This window comes from Elephas maximus, chromosome 20 (genome assembly GCF_024166365.1).
Source record: "Elephas maximus indicus isolate mEleMax1 chromosome 20, mEleMax1 primary haplotype, whole genome shotgun sequence".
In the NCBI taxonomy this organism is placed as follows: domain Eukaryota; kingdom Metazoa; phylum Chordata; class Mammalia; order Proboscidea; family Elephantidae; genus Elephas; species Elephas maximus.
Window position 1 is genome coordinate 10,639,853 of NC_064838.1, and position 12,794 is coordinate 10,652,646.

The 12,794-nt window shown below is 41.9% G+C and overlaps 1 protein-coding gene across 3 annotated transcripts in view; it reads right to left on the reverse strand.

Annotated features, from left to right (window-relative positions):
• GALNT11 (polypeptide N-acetylgalactosaminyltransferase 11) overlaps positions 1 to 12,794 on the reverse strand; it is a 72,799-nt gene that overhangs the window by 14,517 nt on the left and 45,488 nt on the right. For all 3 annotated transcript variants that reach the window (XM_049861959.1, XM_049861958.1, XM_049861960.1), the window contains exons 5-6: positions 5,378 to 5,503; positions 2,085 to 2,334 (exon numbers count right to left, since the gene is read on the reverse strand). In XM_049861959.1, coding sequence (XP_049717916.1) covers positions 2,085 to 2,334; positions 5,378 to 5,503 — 376 coding nt within the window. The remainder of the gene's footprint in view (positions 1 to 2,084; positions 2,335 to 5,377; positions 5,504 to 12,794) is intronic.

Consider the following 12,794-nt stretch of genomic DNA (forward strand, 5'->3'; position numbering starts at 1 on the left):
TGTAATCTTTACAGAAGTAGATCGCCAGGCTTTCTTTCATGGTGCCGCTGGGTGGGTTCAAACTGCCAACCTTAAGAGGGGCCGATACCCTCACTGTACAAGGAGGAGCGTTAAATGGTACTGTCAAAAGTTGACAGAACAACAGATTTATTTAAAGTATCAAAAGTAACCAATAAAATAACTAAAAACAATCATAATAAAACACTAGGAGATGAAGCGTACCAGGCGAGTGACGGAAGCAAGCTTCATTTCTCACACAGACAGGGTCTAAAGTTGATGAGAGGAATATGTTTATCATCTAGAGTTAAGAAGACCAAAAACAGATAGCTAAGAGTTTGCCTCTGGAGGGTGAGACAGCTGATTTTCACCCCAACTTCTCCCACCCTATGTGACTGTTACTGCAGCACTGCTGTCTTGTGAGCTGTCCTCACCCCCATGTCCTATCTGCAAAGCCAGGGAAGGGGGGACGGGTGGGGACCCCCCCGGCAAGGCAACCTGGAAAAGGCTGCAAGCGTGTGGAGACAGGAAGCACTGGAGGCCATGTACCTTTGTCATGGACTTCACTAGTACAACGAAGAACTGCAACAGAGCCTCCAGCAAAGAGCCTGATAGTGAAGACAACTCGGCTGGTGCTGGTGGATCACAGCAGGCACCTGGGACTGGACCTAGGCCTCCACGTTACCAGCCCCTCCAGTCTGGTTCAGATGGAAGGAAGCTACAAGTATCAAACGGCCAGCTGAGGAGCCAAAGACCTTGCAGTCACCTTATCTGATGGACAACACCGATGGCAGTATCTACAGACGCTGAAGAGAGGCATGCCCTGTGACTCAGCAATTTCATCCCGTAAACGGGAACCACGAATAAGAGTGTCTGCAACAGCGCTGTAACATGAAGAAGCTGGAAGCCAGCCAACACCCTAACCCATTCACCCACTGCCATCGAGTCAAGTCTGACTCATAGTGACCCTATAGGACAGAGTAGAACTGCCCCCGTAGAGTTTCCAAGGAGCGCCTGGCGGCTACCAGCCGTAAACAGATGTCAGTTATGGTATCTTCAGGTAACAGAATACTACACAGCAGTGAAAATGAATCAACCACAGCTATGAATGAATGACAAATTTTTAAAACCATGTTGAGTAAAAAAAAGCACAACATATCATATGGCTTTGTTTCTATGAAGTACGAAGCCAGGCAAAACTAAACTACATTGTTCAGAGGTGCAGTCAAAGGTGGTAAAGCTATGAAGGAAAGCAGAGAGATGACTGCCCATGGTCAGGTTAATAAACACCCCCGGGGACAAGGGCAGAGGCTGGAATCAAGGAGGCCTGTCAGCGGCACCTCCAGGTGCTGCTTCTTGAGCCTAGTGGTAGGTACACAGGTGTTCACACTACAGACATTCGTTACACTGTGCATCTCTGTTATTATGTACTGTTTAGGTAGCCTATGTTCACAACACAAAAGTCCAAACAAAACAAACTAAGTCCGAGAACTTTCAAAAGCAGAAATACAAACAAATCTCTTTGAAATCTACAAAAGAAAATTTAAAAGAAAACAAAAATAAGAAAGGAGAAATAACATACAAGAGCAGATTTATAAATCAGAGAACATGGAACGTGGATGAGAGCTGAAAAAAATTCACACCATGACTTGGAAATTGTTCTAGCAGGATTTCATCCTTACAGATCCTAAATACAGAAAATGCTTTCCTCATCTATTACATGTTCTTCCCAGCATTATCTACATGAGCAAAGAACTGGGGATTAATTAACGATCAAATCAATAAACCAGAGCACTTGGCATAAAAGACACAGCGTATGGGAAACTCCCGCAGTACCCTATGCAACAATGACTACAAGATACTGTTTAGTTTATTCGCCATTCTCACTAAGCAGGGACAATGTCTTATTCATAAATCTCTTTTCCTTAGGACTTAGCAGAGCACATAAAATTCAGTAAGCACACCAGAATTTTTAATGGACAAATAAAGCCAAGATTTTTGCTCCTTACAAAGAAAAAGGAATTACCTTTAAAACATATTTTTTCTCTGCAGGTAGGAAATTTTCCAGCATAAAGGAGAAGCCTTACTTTATTGGTGCAGTAGCTCCTTCAGGTCCTCCCAGCTCATCAAAGGGAACGAGATCCCATTTGAAGTGCAGGCCCCAGTTGAACCCGCCTCGCACAATAGGAGACGAGCTGTACAGGAGTGTGTCGGCGCTGATGATGTCAATCACCGGGCACACCACAGTGTGAGGGTCCTCGCGGACGGCAGCCAGCAAGGGCTGCAGCCACATCTCGTTCACCTCACAGTGGCTGTCGAGGAACACCAGGACTTCTCCTGAAGGGACACAACAACGAGGGCCCACCAGAGATCAGTAACACGCAGCTTAGGGACTGCTACCAATTCAACCGGGTGATACATTTACATGGCATAGAACACAGCTGCTACCCTTATCCCCCCAGACAATATTAAACCACGGCTTTACTGCCAATTGTGAACAAGGGAAGTTCTTTAGCCAAGAGGCGTACCGATATAACTGAAGCACACACACAAATAATATGCACAACAACTCTTGAAAAAAATCTAGAGACAATTCAGATTGTCTGCAGTAAAGAGCCTCACAGCAACAATTCAGTTCTTTGGGATGGCCAGGTAGGGAGTGAGTCTAGATGGTTTCGTACAATCGCAATGACCCCTGTGTGTAGACATTTTTATTACAATTATTTTAATTGAGTTATTTCTAAATTTAGTGTACACTAAGAATACATTTCCTGCCTTGGTAACAGAGTGAACACATTTTTATTGTTGACTCAGAAGCATCATTATAACAATCAATTATTGCTTCAAGATGGCAATTCTCTCAAAAGTGAGAGGAGACTGTGCACAGCTGGTCTGACCCTGAAAGTATCTACAATGCTGGTGATACAGCCCTCTGCCCCCCTGGACTCATCAATGCCTCCTGACACACCCGGCTCCTTGTTCTCATTTACTTTTCTCTGTTTCTTATCTCTCCTGTCTCATTCTCTCAACCTTCCTGGTCCAAGTGGCCCACATTTGTCAATGGCATACCGTTATTTTTACACAAATAATGTGCGCCTTTTACATCTGTTTGCTGGCTGTGCCCTCCCCCCAAGGTATCTTCATAAGCGCCACTATGCCAATTTTTTTCATATGTTGTTGTAAAAAAATTAACATAGAGCGGTTATGAAAATACCTCGCAGGGGGGGTTGCAGTTGGCAAACAAGCACAGAAGGTATGTGTTATCTGTGTAAAGATACAGTATACCTTCCTTCTAGTTAGCAAACTATAAACCATAAAAATTTTATCCTGCTATTTTTAACTCCTCTTGACAAGTATAAGCAGGAAAGAGAATTTCTCTGATAACTGCAGGGTTATTCTGAGAAGCTGAGAAACTCAGAACCTGACCATCAAAGAGCATTATCCTTCTCCCAAAAGTGTATCCATGAAATGTATCCATATAGACTTTACACGAGTTACTTAAAGCACCAGATGCCTCCTATTTCAGTTAATGACAGCAGAGAAAAAGAAGGTTTTCAATGATGACTGTGAATTAGTCATGTAGCTAAACGTTCGTGAACGGCCTTCAGTTGGATGTAAAACAGCACACAGCTCACCAGCTGTCGTTCAACGGAGAAAGAGAGAATGTTCAGCATAAACATTATTCACTGTGAAATGAGATCAATTCAATCAAGGTTCCTTTGGGGAGGAAATATATTCATAGCTTTCCTTAATTCTAAACGTGTTAGTTTTTTCAATTAAAGCCAATTTAACCAAATACGAAAGACTACACCTTGTTACAATGAACCTGCGTGCTTCCAACAGAGTCTAAATTATAGTATCTGAAAAGGACCAACAAATAATAAAAGAAAAAACTAAGTAACTATCGTTAGCAAAAAAAAATATAAACTCACAGTAACTATACATTGTAAGAATACAATGTTTCAAGTGGCATAATCTTGGAAACACCCCACAACTTCCGTGGTCATTATCTCATTGCCTTCAATAACTCAACATGGGCAATTCAGTAAATCTGTATTTGACTAGAAATTTTATTAAAGAAAATATCATAAACCTTGAAGTCAACTGGTATACATTTCATTTTGTCGCACACAGGGTGGCCCTGGGTCAGAACCGACACAACGGCACCTAACAACACATTTAAGGGAGAGAGGGGAGGAAGAAAGGTTCTGGACGTGAAGTCCTAATTTTAACGGAACTTGTGGTATAGAGGAGTGGTGGCAGCAAGCAGGGCGATCCAGAAAAAAGGCGTGCACAGGAACACGGCGCACCTGTCGCCACAGGGCCCGTGCCAGCCACATCCAGCCATTCTCGAATTACCTTCATAATTTTTCGGCCATGTTTATATACTACCTGCAGTATTACGCACCTAGTACATTTAAACTGATTCATTTGTTCCAACTTAAATAAATTTAAGAGGATTTTTTGGTCAAGATTGTAAATAAAAATCAGGATCACCAACCTTACACAGAAACCTCTGCCACTGAGAGTCGATTTCCACTCGTTGTGACCCTACAGGACAGAGCAGAACTGCCCCATAGGGTTTCCAAGGCTGTAAATCTTTACAGAAGGAGACTGCCACATCTCTCTCCTGTGGAGCAGCTGGTGGATTTGAACCACCGACCTTTTGGTTAGCAGCCAAGCTCTTTAACCACTGTGCCACCAGAGCTCCCTCCTTACATGGAAGGTAACTATAAAAACAAACGCAGTGGAATCCATACAATGTCACTGAAGACTAAGCAGGTATATTCTGTGCAGAAGAACTGGTCTTTATTTTTTAAAAAGGTGATAAGTGTATGACAGAAAAGTTTTAAAGCTGTATCAGGAAAAAATGGAGACTTTCTCTTGATGGAATCAGAAGTATTGAGCGAGAATTAAAAAACAAAACACTTTTATAGTTATATAATTCAATTTTTAATGTTATGCCCTTTTACCAAGTAAAATCATAATACCTATCACCAGAGGTATGCATTCCACTCTTTAAGAAATAGTGGCATAACTCAAATCAGTGTGGGCACACTGTATCGTAAGCTTTGTATTAAAAACTTGAAAAAGTTTGGTTACGTTTTGGTTTTGCGTTTTATGCTTAGGTAAGTGAATAAGACTTAAAGCACATCTGAGGGGTTGTAATCGACAACAAGGCCACTATGAAAACAGGCCAGTAACGACCGTGGCGTTCCACCTCCCTGTGAGCCGTGCTTTGGGGCAGTGGGTTTGGAGTTAGGAAAAGGCCCCTTCACCTCTGCCAGCTGGCAGGCCCGTGTCCAAACACACTTCTCAGGGGCCTCTGAGGACACAGCCCCGCCACCCAGCCCCGAGGGGAAAGCCAGCACTGTCCTACCTGTCGCCTGGGCCGCGCCAATCATCCTTCCCCGAATCAGTCCCTCGCGCTTCTTATTCCTTATTACTTTCGTTTTTCCGGGGAGGTATTTTTGGACGTATTCATCTAGCTCTCCTTTCAAATCATCTGAAAATAGAGTACCACAATTACTCAAAGCACGTGCGAGATGGACAAAGACACCTCAGAGCTACTGTAAAGGGGTATGTGGTACATGCTAAAACCCACAGCCAATTATGAGTAACTGTTACAAAACCTTCTGCTTTATTTTAAAGGAATACTGTAGCTTATCCTGCTGGAAGAAAAAGGAAAGAAATGAAGAGTAAGAGCTGGAGTACCAGCCAAGAGGAACAGTTATTTTAAAGACTGTGAAATACTGAGTAGTTGAGGAACTGCTATTTCAATAGCAACTTAAACCAATGCTTTGCAGAGGGAGGGACTGAAGTGAAAATATCTTGAGTGAACGACGGTCAGCTGACTGCACTGAGTCACATTTAAAACAAAGTGAAATATAAACGTCTCTTGTTTCAAGGTAATTTATTAAGTCTTACTCCACTTTTTTATTTTTTTTACTCCACTCAGAATAGCTAAGAAATAACCTCTATTGCCCCTTCAAAGAATTATAACAGCAGCACTAAGCATGTCCTTTTATTCATTTAAAAGTGCTAAATGCTTTTTCAAAATAAATTCTAGTTCATTCTTCTCTAAATTTCATAGCTTTTAAAGATCATATTAAGATACTAAGAAATGGTTTTTTCCACAGTGAATATCTGAACCACTGTTATTATCATGAATTTTCCCTTTAAAAGTCACAAATCTAAAAACAAAATATGGATTGATTAAGACAAAAAATCAACACCACAAATTCTAGAATTTAGTATTTAGCTTCTGCTTGGTTCAAACTCAGATTCACTTTTTTTTGTCATTCAGTTTCGAAATTAACTTTTTGTCATTACTATTTTTTTTTTTTTCAATTTTCTTGCTGTTGCGGATACACACTGCAAAACATACACAACTGTTTCCACATGTATGTTTCAATGACACGGACCACATCTTTTGAGTTGTGCAACCATTCTCACCCTCCTTTTCTGAGTTGCTCCTCCTCCGTTAACATAAACTCTCTGCCCCCCAAAGTTCCTGTCTGTCACTTTGATCCTACATAGATAGTTCTTAAAAGAGCATAATGCTCAAGGCAGACGTTCTTTACTAGTTAAGCTCAACTTTTAAGATGACTTCAGGGGACAGCTTTACTTTACAGTTTAAAGATTATCTCAGGGCAATAGTTTCAGGGGTCATCTAGCCTCCTTGGTTCCAGAAAGTCTAGAGTCCATGAGAGCTTGAAATTCTGTTCTGAAGGTTTAGGTTTTCATCAGCCTTCCCCAGTTTTCTGCCAGGTGTCAACATCTACCTGGGCCTGAGGCCTCTGCTTTCCTGGGGCTCCAGGCACCTTTCCCACTGCTGGGCAGTCAGTGCACAGGTATTCTGGTGCTGTTCCTGACAGGAGGGGTATTTAATCAATGTCTGAGTGCAGGGGTGAAGTGTGTAACTGGCCCACCACTTGCTCGTCCACCTCTGCAGCTTCCTGCTAGGAAGAGAGCAGAACAGGGGAGCCATGTGGGCCTAACTTCACCTCTACCACAGAATAGCTGCGGGATCTTCAGCTGATCACCTAATTTTCACATTTTCTTCTTTGTAAAATGGGGACATGACCAGCCTTGCAAGGTTGCTGAGAGTTGACTTAGTAGTGTCAATAAAAACACAGAACATTCTGTGTGTCTATGCAAGAGTTCTTAGGAAGAGTCCGTAATAAATTAAAGAAAGGTGTATAAAAAGGTACGGAATTATACAATATTAGCATTCATTTCTGAAACTGAATTCAAAGGGAATTCAGAGATCATGTAAATCTTTCAATTTACATATAAGGGAGCTGAAGACAGATGGCAGCTGCTATAATTTTTATGTAATTGTTATATGACCATTACTACCAAAACCAGCACATCCACAATGTTGCCATATCGGCTACTTGAAAGGTGGAGCCCTGGTGGCGCAGTGGTCAAGAGCTTGGCTGATAACCAAAAGGTCGGCAATTTGAAACCACTGCTGCTCCTTGGAAACTCTATGAGGCAGTTCTCTGTCCTATAAGGTCACTGTGAGTTGGATCAAGTTTTTTAAATTACAAAACACCAGGTCACTGAAAACTGTAAATAGTAAGACTTAAAAAAGGGTTTTAAAAAACCTTACAAAATACTTACCACGCTTTTTTTCAAAAAAAAAAAAAAAGATAATTAACTCTACTTATTCTTCTAAATAATAAATTAATCTGTAGAGAAATGAATTTTAAAATATTACCACAAAACATTTGCTATAGAAAAATTGAAGTGATTATGTATCTGTATTAGGACAATCTCTAAAGCAATTCCATTTACAAAATCTAAGAAAACTGAGTAATACGGAACAGGCTACTTCTTTATCAGTCACCTGGATACAGAGTTAAATCAAGTAATACTTTATTAGGCTGTTACCCCCCTCCCCCACACACATCTTCTAATTCATTCAAGAATATTTCCTGGGAACTTACTCGGTGCACGGCTCTACTGGGATTGCATAGAAAATACAGAGTTCTGTGATACAGATCCTTACTCTCTGGCAATTTATAATCTAGCAAGTAAATTAAAACATGTAACATAAACACGGCATATTAATGAAACACACAATACATACTGGAGGAATTCAGAGGAGGGGAGGCCCTTCAGTCTGAGGTATTCAAAGAAGACTAAGTCAAAGACATGAGGATGGAAGGACGGCTGATACTTCTACAGGCAGAAGCTGAGGGAGGGCCCTTCACGTGGCATGAAGAAAGATACAAAAACCAAAAAACAAACCTGTCGGTGTTGAGTAGATTTTGACTCGTAGGGACCCTACAGGACAGAGGAGAACTACTGCATAGGGTTGCCAAGGAGCAGCTGATGGATTCCAACTGCTGACCTTTTGGTTAGGAGCCGAGCTCTTAACCACTGCGCCACCAGGGCTCCAAAGAAAGGTATACCCAAAAGAAAAAAAAGTATAGAGGTAGGAAAATGTCCCATCCCCCTGTTATGGATTTAACTGTGTCCCCCAAAAGTATGCACTGGGATCCTAACCCGATACCTGTGGTTGTGATTCCATTTGGAAATAGGATTTCCTTTGTTATGTTAATGAGGCCGTAGCAGTGTGGGGTGTGTTTTAAGCCAATCACCTTTGAGGTATAAAAAGAGCACATCAGGCACAGAAGGAGGCAAGCACCAACGGGGAAAGACAGACGCCACGTGAGATCTCCAAGGAACCCGAGGATCACAGAGAAGAACGCTGGAGAAGGTGGGACGAGGATTTTCCCCCAGAGTGGACAGACAGTCCTCCCCTGGAGCCTGAGCCCAATTCAGATTTCTAGCCTCCTCAACTGTGAGAAAATAAATTCGTTCCTTAAAGCCACCCACTTAAGTTAATTGTTATAGCACACCCCCAATCATTATCTTACAAAGACTAATTCGATGGTTCCACATATTTACCCCATAAAAAAGTTATTCTAGCAGCCCAGGAGTAAAACAATAATGCTCTGAACAAGGACGTCAACGATGGTAACAGAAGAGACAGCATCAAAAGGAGGAATAAACAGGACATATTAAATGACTGATTGGAGAAGAAGAATGAAGGGTAGGTAGAGAAGAAAGAAGCGGGAAAGGTATTTCTTGGGTTTCAGACAAGGGTGAAATCAGGACGAAGAGTTATTTTTGGTGAGAATGATGATGGGCTGAGTTTTAGACACACACGTTTTTAACTGACAATGGAACATATCTTCACAGGTAGCAGAAATGCAGAACTGGAACACAAATAAGGAGTCAGAGACAGAAATAATAAATTTTAGCCTTATCGACATGGATATCTTAGCTGAGAACAACAGAGCAGTGAGGCAGCAGAGAGTGGTTAAAGACGAGAACCCTGGGTGAAGGAAGGGCTAAGAGAAGATGCTCAACCAGGCCAATCTGGAAAGCCATGCTGCTTCGGAACAGAGAAGTCACAAAACCTCTGTGAGAAATTACACTGAAAATACTTGGTCCCACAAATTCCATTGTGGGACCTTTTTATACGTGAATTAGGGATTCAGGGACAATTCAGTTCACAAAATCCATCCTTAGGATACATCAACTGACTTCTAACAAAGGCACAAAGGCAATTCAAAGGAGGAGAAGCAGCCTTTCCAACAAACTGCTGGAGCAACTGGGTATTCATAGGCAAGATAAAGAACCTCAACCAAAACATCGCACCCTACAACAATTAAAAACAAATGGATCATGGACTTAAGTGCAAAACATAAAACTCTAACACTTTCAGAAAACAACGTAAGAGAAAATCTTTGGGACCTAGCGTTAGGCAAAAAGGTCTTAGACTTGACATCAAAGACACGTAGACCTCATCTAAGTAAAAACTTTTGCTCTATGAAAGAGCCTTAAAACAGGACAAAAAGACAAGTTACAGACTGGGAGAAAATACTTACAAACGACATATCCAACAAAGGAACACTATCTAGATTAAAAAAAAAAAAAACCCAAACTCTAAAACAGTAAAAACAATTCAATTAGAAAACGAGCAAAAGAGTGAAGAGACAGTTTACCCAAGAGAATATACAGACGGCAAACAAGCATATTATGAAAAGATGCCCAACATAATTAGCCACCGTTGTTGCTGTCGTCAGGTGCCATCGAGTCAATTCTGACTCACAGCCAGAGTTGAGCTCCCCTACAGGGTTTTCTCGTCTACAATCTTTGTGGAAGCAGAGCACCAGGTCTCTCTCCATCGGAGCCGCTGGGTGGGTTTGACCTTCCAACCTTTCAGTTAGCGGTGAATGCTGAACCATTTGCTCTGCCAGAGCTCCTTCACCAGCCATTAAGGAAATACAAATTAAAATGAGATATCACCCCCATCCCTTCATTCCCCTCCCCAAGTCCTGTTGTGTGCACACAATTCCAACTCTTAGTGACCCTATATGACAGAGTAAGACTGCCCCAGAGGGTTTCCTAGGCTGTAATCCTTACAGGAGCAGATGGTCAGGTCTTTTCTCCCATGGTGCTGCTGGTGGCTTCGAACCACTGACCAGCTGAGCACTCAACCACTGTGGCACCAGGGTGCCTACTCCAAGCCCTAAGCAACCACTCATCTGCTTTCTGTCGCTACAGGTTTCTCTGTTGTGGACTTCTGTCTGAATCAGCTGTGAAAGGGGCGGGCCAAGCATAGCCAGCCATCTTTCTCTGTGATCCACAGATGAACCTGATTCTTAGGACCAGGTGTGTCTGCCTGGCTTCTTGGCAGGACGAGAGTGTGGGCTGACTCCCTTTTCCAGGGCATCTTGACCCAAAACATACCCCACAGCAGCTGGTGCCCTATCAACATACCCCTCCCCTCTCACGCTGAGCACCTGCCAACACTCCCAGAAACCTTCTCTCAGCTCGGAGCGTATGTGCGTTCTGTAGCACCTGGCCAATCCCATTCCCATCCTGGTTCCTGGCAGGGAGGGAATGGCGTCTCCGACTGCGGCACGAGAACGGTATGCGGAGACCGTCAGCCTTGTGCTGGCCACGGGGAGTGTCTCGCTGGCCGTGGAGGGCAGCACCCACAACTGAAGCTGACCTTGCTGTCTCTTTGCTATGTGAGTAAAGCATAGTTCTACTGCCTGTGTAAGTTGTGCTTTTTGTTGGGGACTCTGGACCTTGGCTCAAAACTTACCCTTGATTTAAAAGCAAGTGACTCAAAATGTATACCTACCTCACAACCCAGCCGTTCCACTACTAATATGGATGAATCTCAAATTATGCTGAGTGAAAGAAGAAAAAAAAAAGTATGTACTGTATGCTTCCGTTTATATAAAATTCTAGAAAATATTCTATACTGCCAGAAGGTCAATTGGGATTTCCCAGACGGGAGATAGGAAGTACAGGAGGGACTACGGGAGGGAGCAGCCTGAGGAAACTCTTTGGGCTGATGGGTATGTCCTTTATCTTGACTGCATGACAGTTTCATGGGTATATTCACTTGTCAAAACTTTATAAACTGTACACTTTAAACTTCTGTAGTTTACTGGATGTAAATTATACCTCAATAAAGCTGTTTTAATAAAGACTCACCATAAACTAATCCAACTGTCCCTATAAGCACATTTCATCGACGCTGGTTACATATCCTTCGAGCTGTGCGTTCTCACCCTCCTTTTCTGAGTTGCTCCTCCCCTGTTAACATAAACTCACTGCACCCTAAGGTTCCTATCTAATCTTTTGAGTTGCTGTTGTCAGGTTGACCCCATATAGACACTCTTAGAAGAACACACTGCTCACGGCAGACATTTTTTACTAGTTTAGCTAAATTATTGTTTGGTTTTAAGAAGACCTCAGGGGTATTTTCGGTTAAAGCTTTAAAAATTATCTCAGGACAGTAGTTTTAGGAGTCATCCAGCCCCCATGGCTCCAGAAAGTCTCAAGTCCATGAGAATTTCAAATTCTGTTCTACATTTCCCCTCTTTTGATTTGTATATTCGCAAAAACAACAAAATAAATTAATAACAATAAAGCATCAGGTAAGCGGCTCAGCAGAGTCGGCAAACCCTGCTCTGGAGCCAGAGCACCTAGATTTGAACTCTGGTTCCATTCCTTACAAGGTACGTGACCCCAAAACACCTAAATTATCCTCTCTGCATCTGTTTCCTTTCCTTGTACTGTTCATACATGCCCATGTAAGTCCTCTTAGCAACATGGAAAAAATACTTATGATACAACGTAAGTGAAAAAAAAAAAAAATCAGGAAAGAAACCAAAATTTTTCAATTATAAAAACACAAAAGAAAGATCCATGGAAGAGATGTACTCCAAAATGCTGGTGGTAACCATGGGTGATCGCTTCTCTATTTTCCATGTGTGTTGTAAAGTAACCATTTATATTATTTTTCTTATGAAAAAATATACATCCATTCACAAGGAACTAGTAATTGCTAAGTATTCAGAAGTTACTTCAAAGTCTCCAACACAGATTTCCCCAAGAACCAGCACTCACCATGTATGACCATTTCTTACTCCATTTTACTATTCCTCTGCTTTTCTGAGTAATTCATACAACTTTGGTTCCTACTGTTTCATTTCAATTGAATGATATTTCAGTATATTATAGATTAAAAAAAAATTTTTTTTTTTTATAGATTAAACTGTAAAAAACTCCCTAGGAATCCCTTTAACTACCACTTAAAATAGTGTTTCTATGGGTAAAAGAAGTAGCCCTGGTAGCACAGAGGTTAAGTGCTCAGCTGCTAACTGAAAAGTTGCTGGTTCAAACCCACCCGCCGCTTCTCAGGAGAAGGATGAGGCAATCTGCTTCCATAAAGATAACAGCCTTGGAAGCCCCAT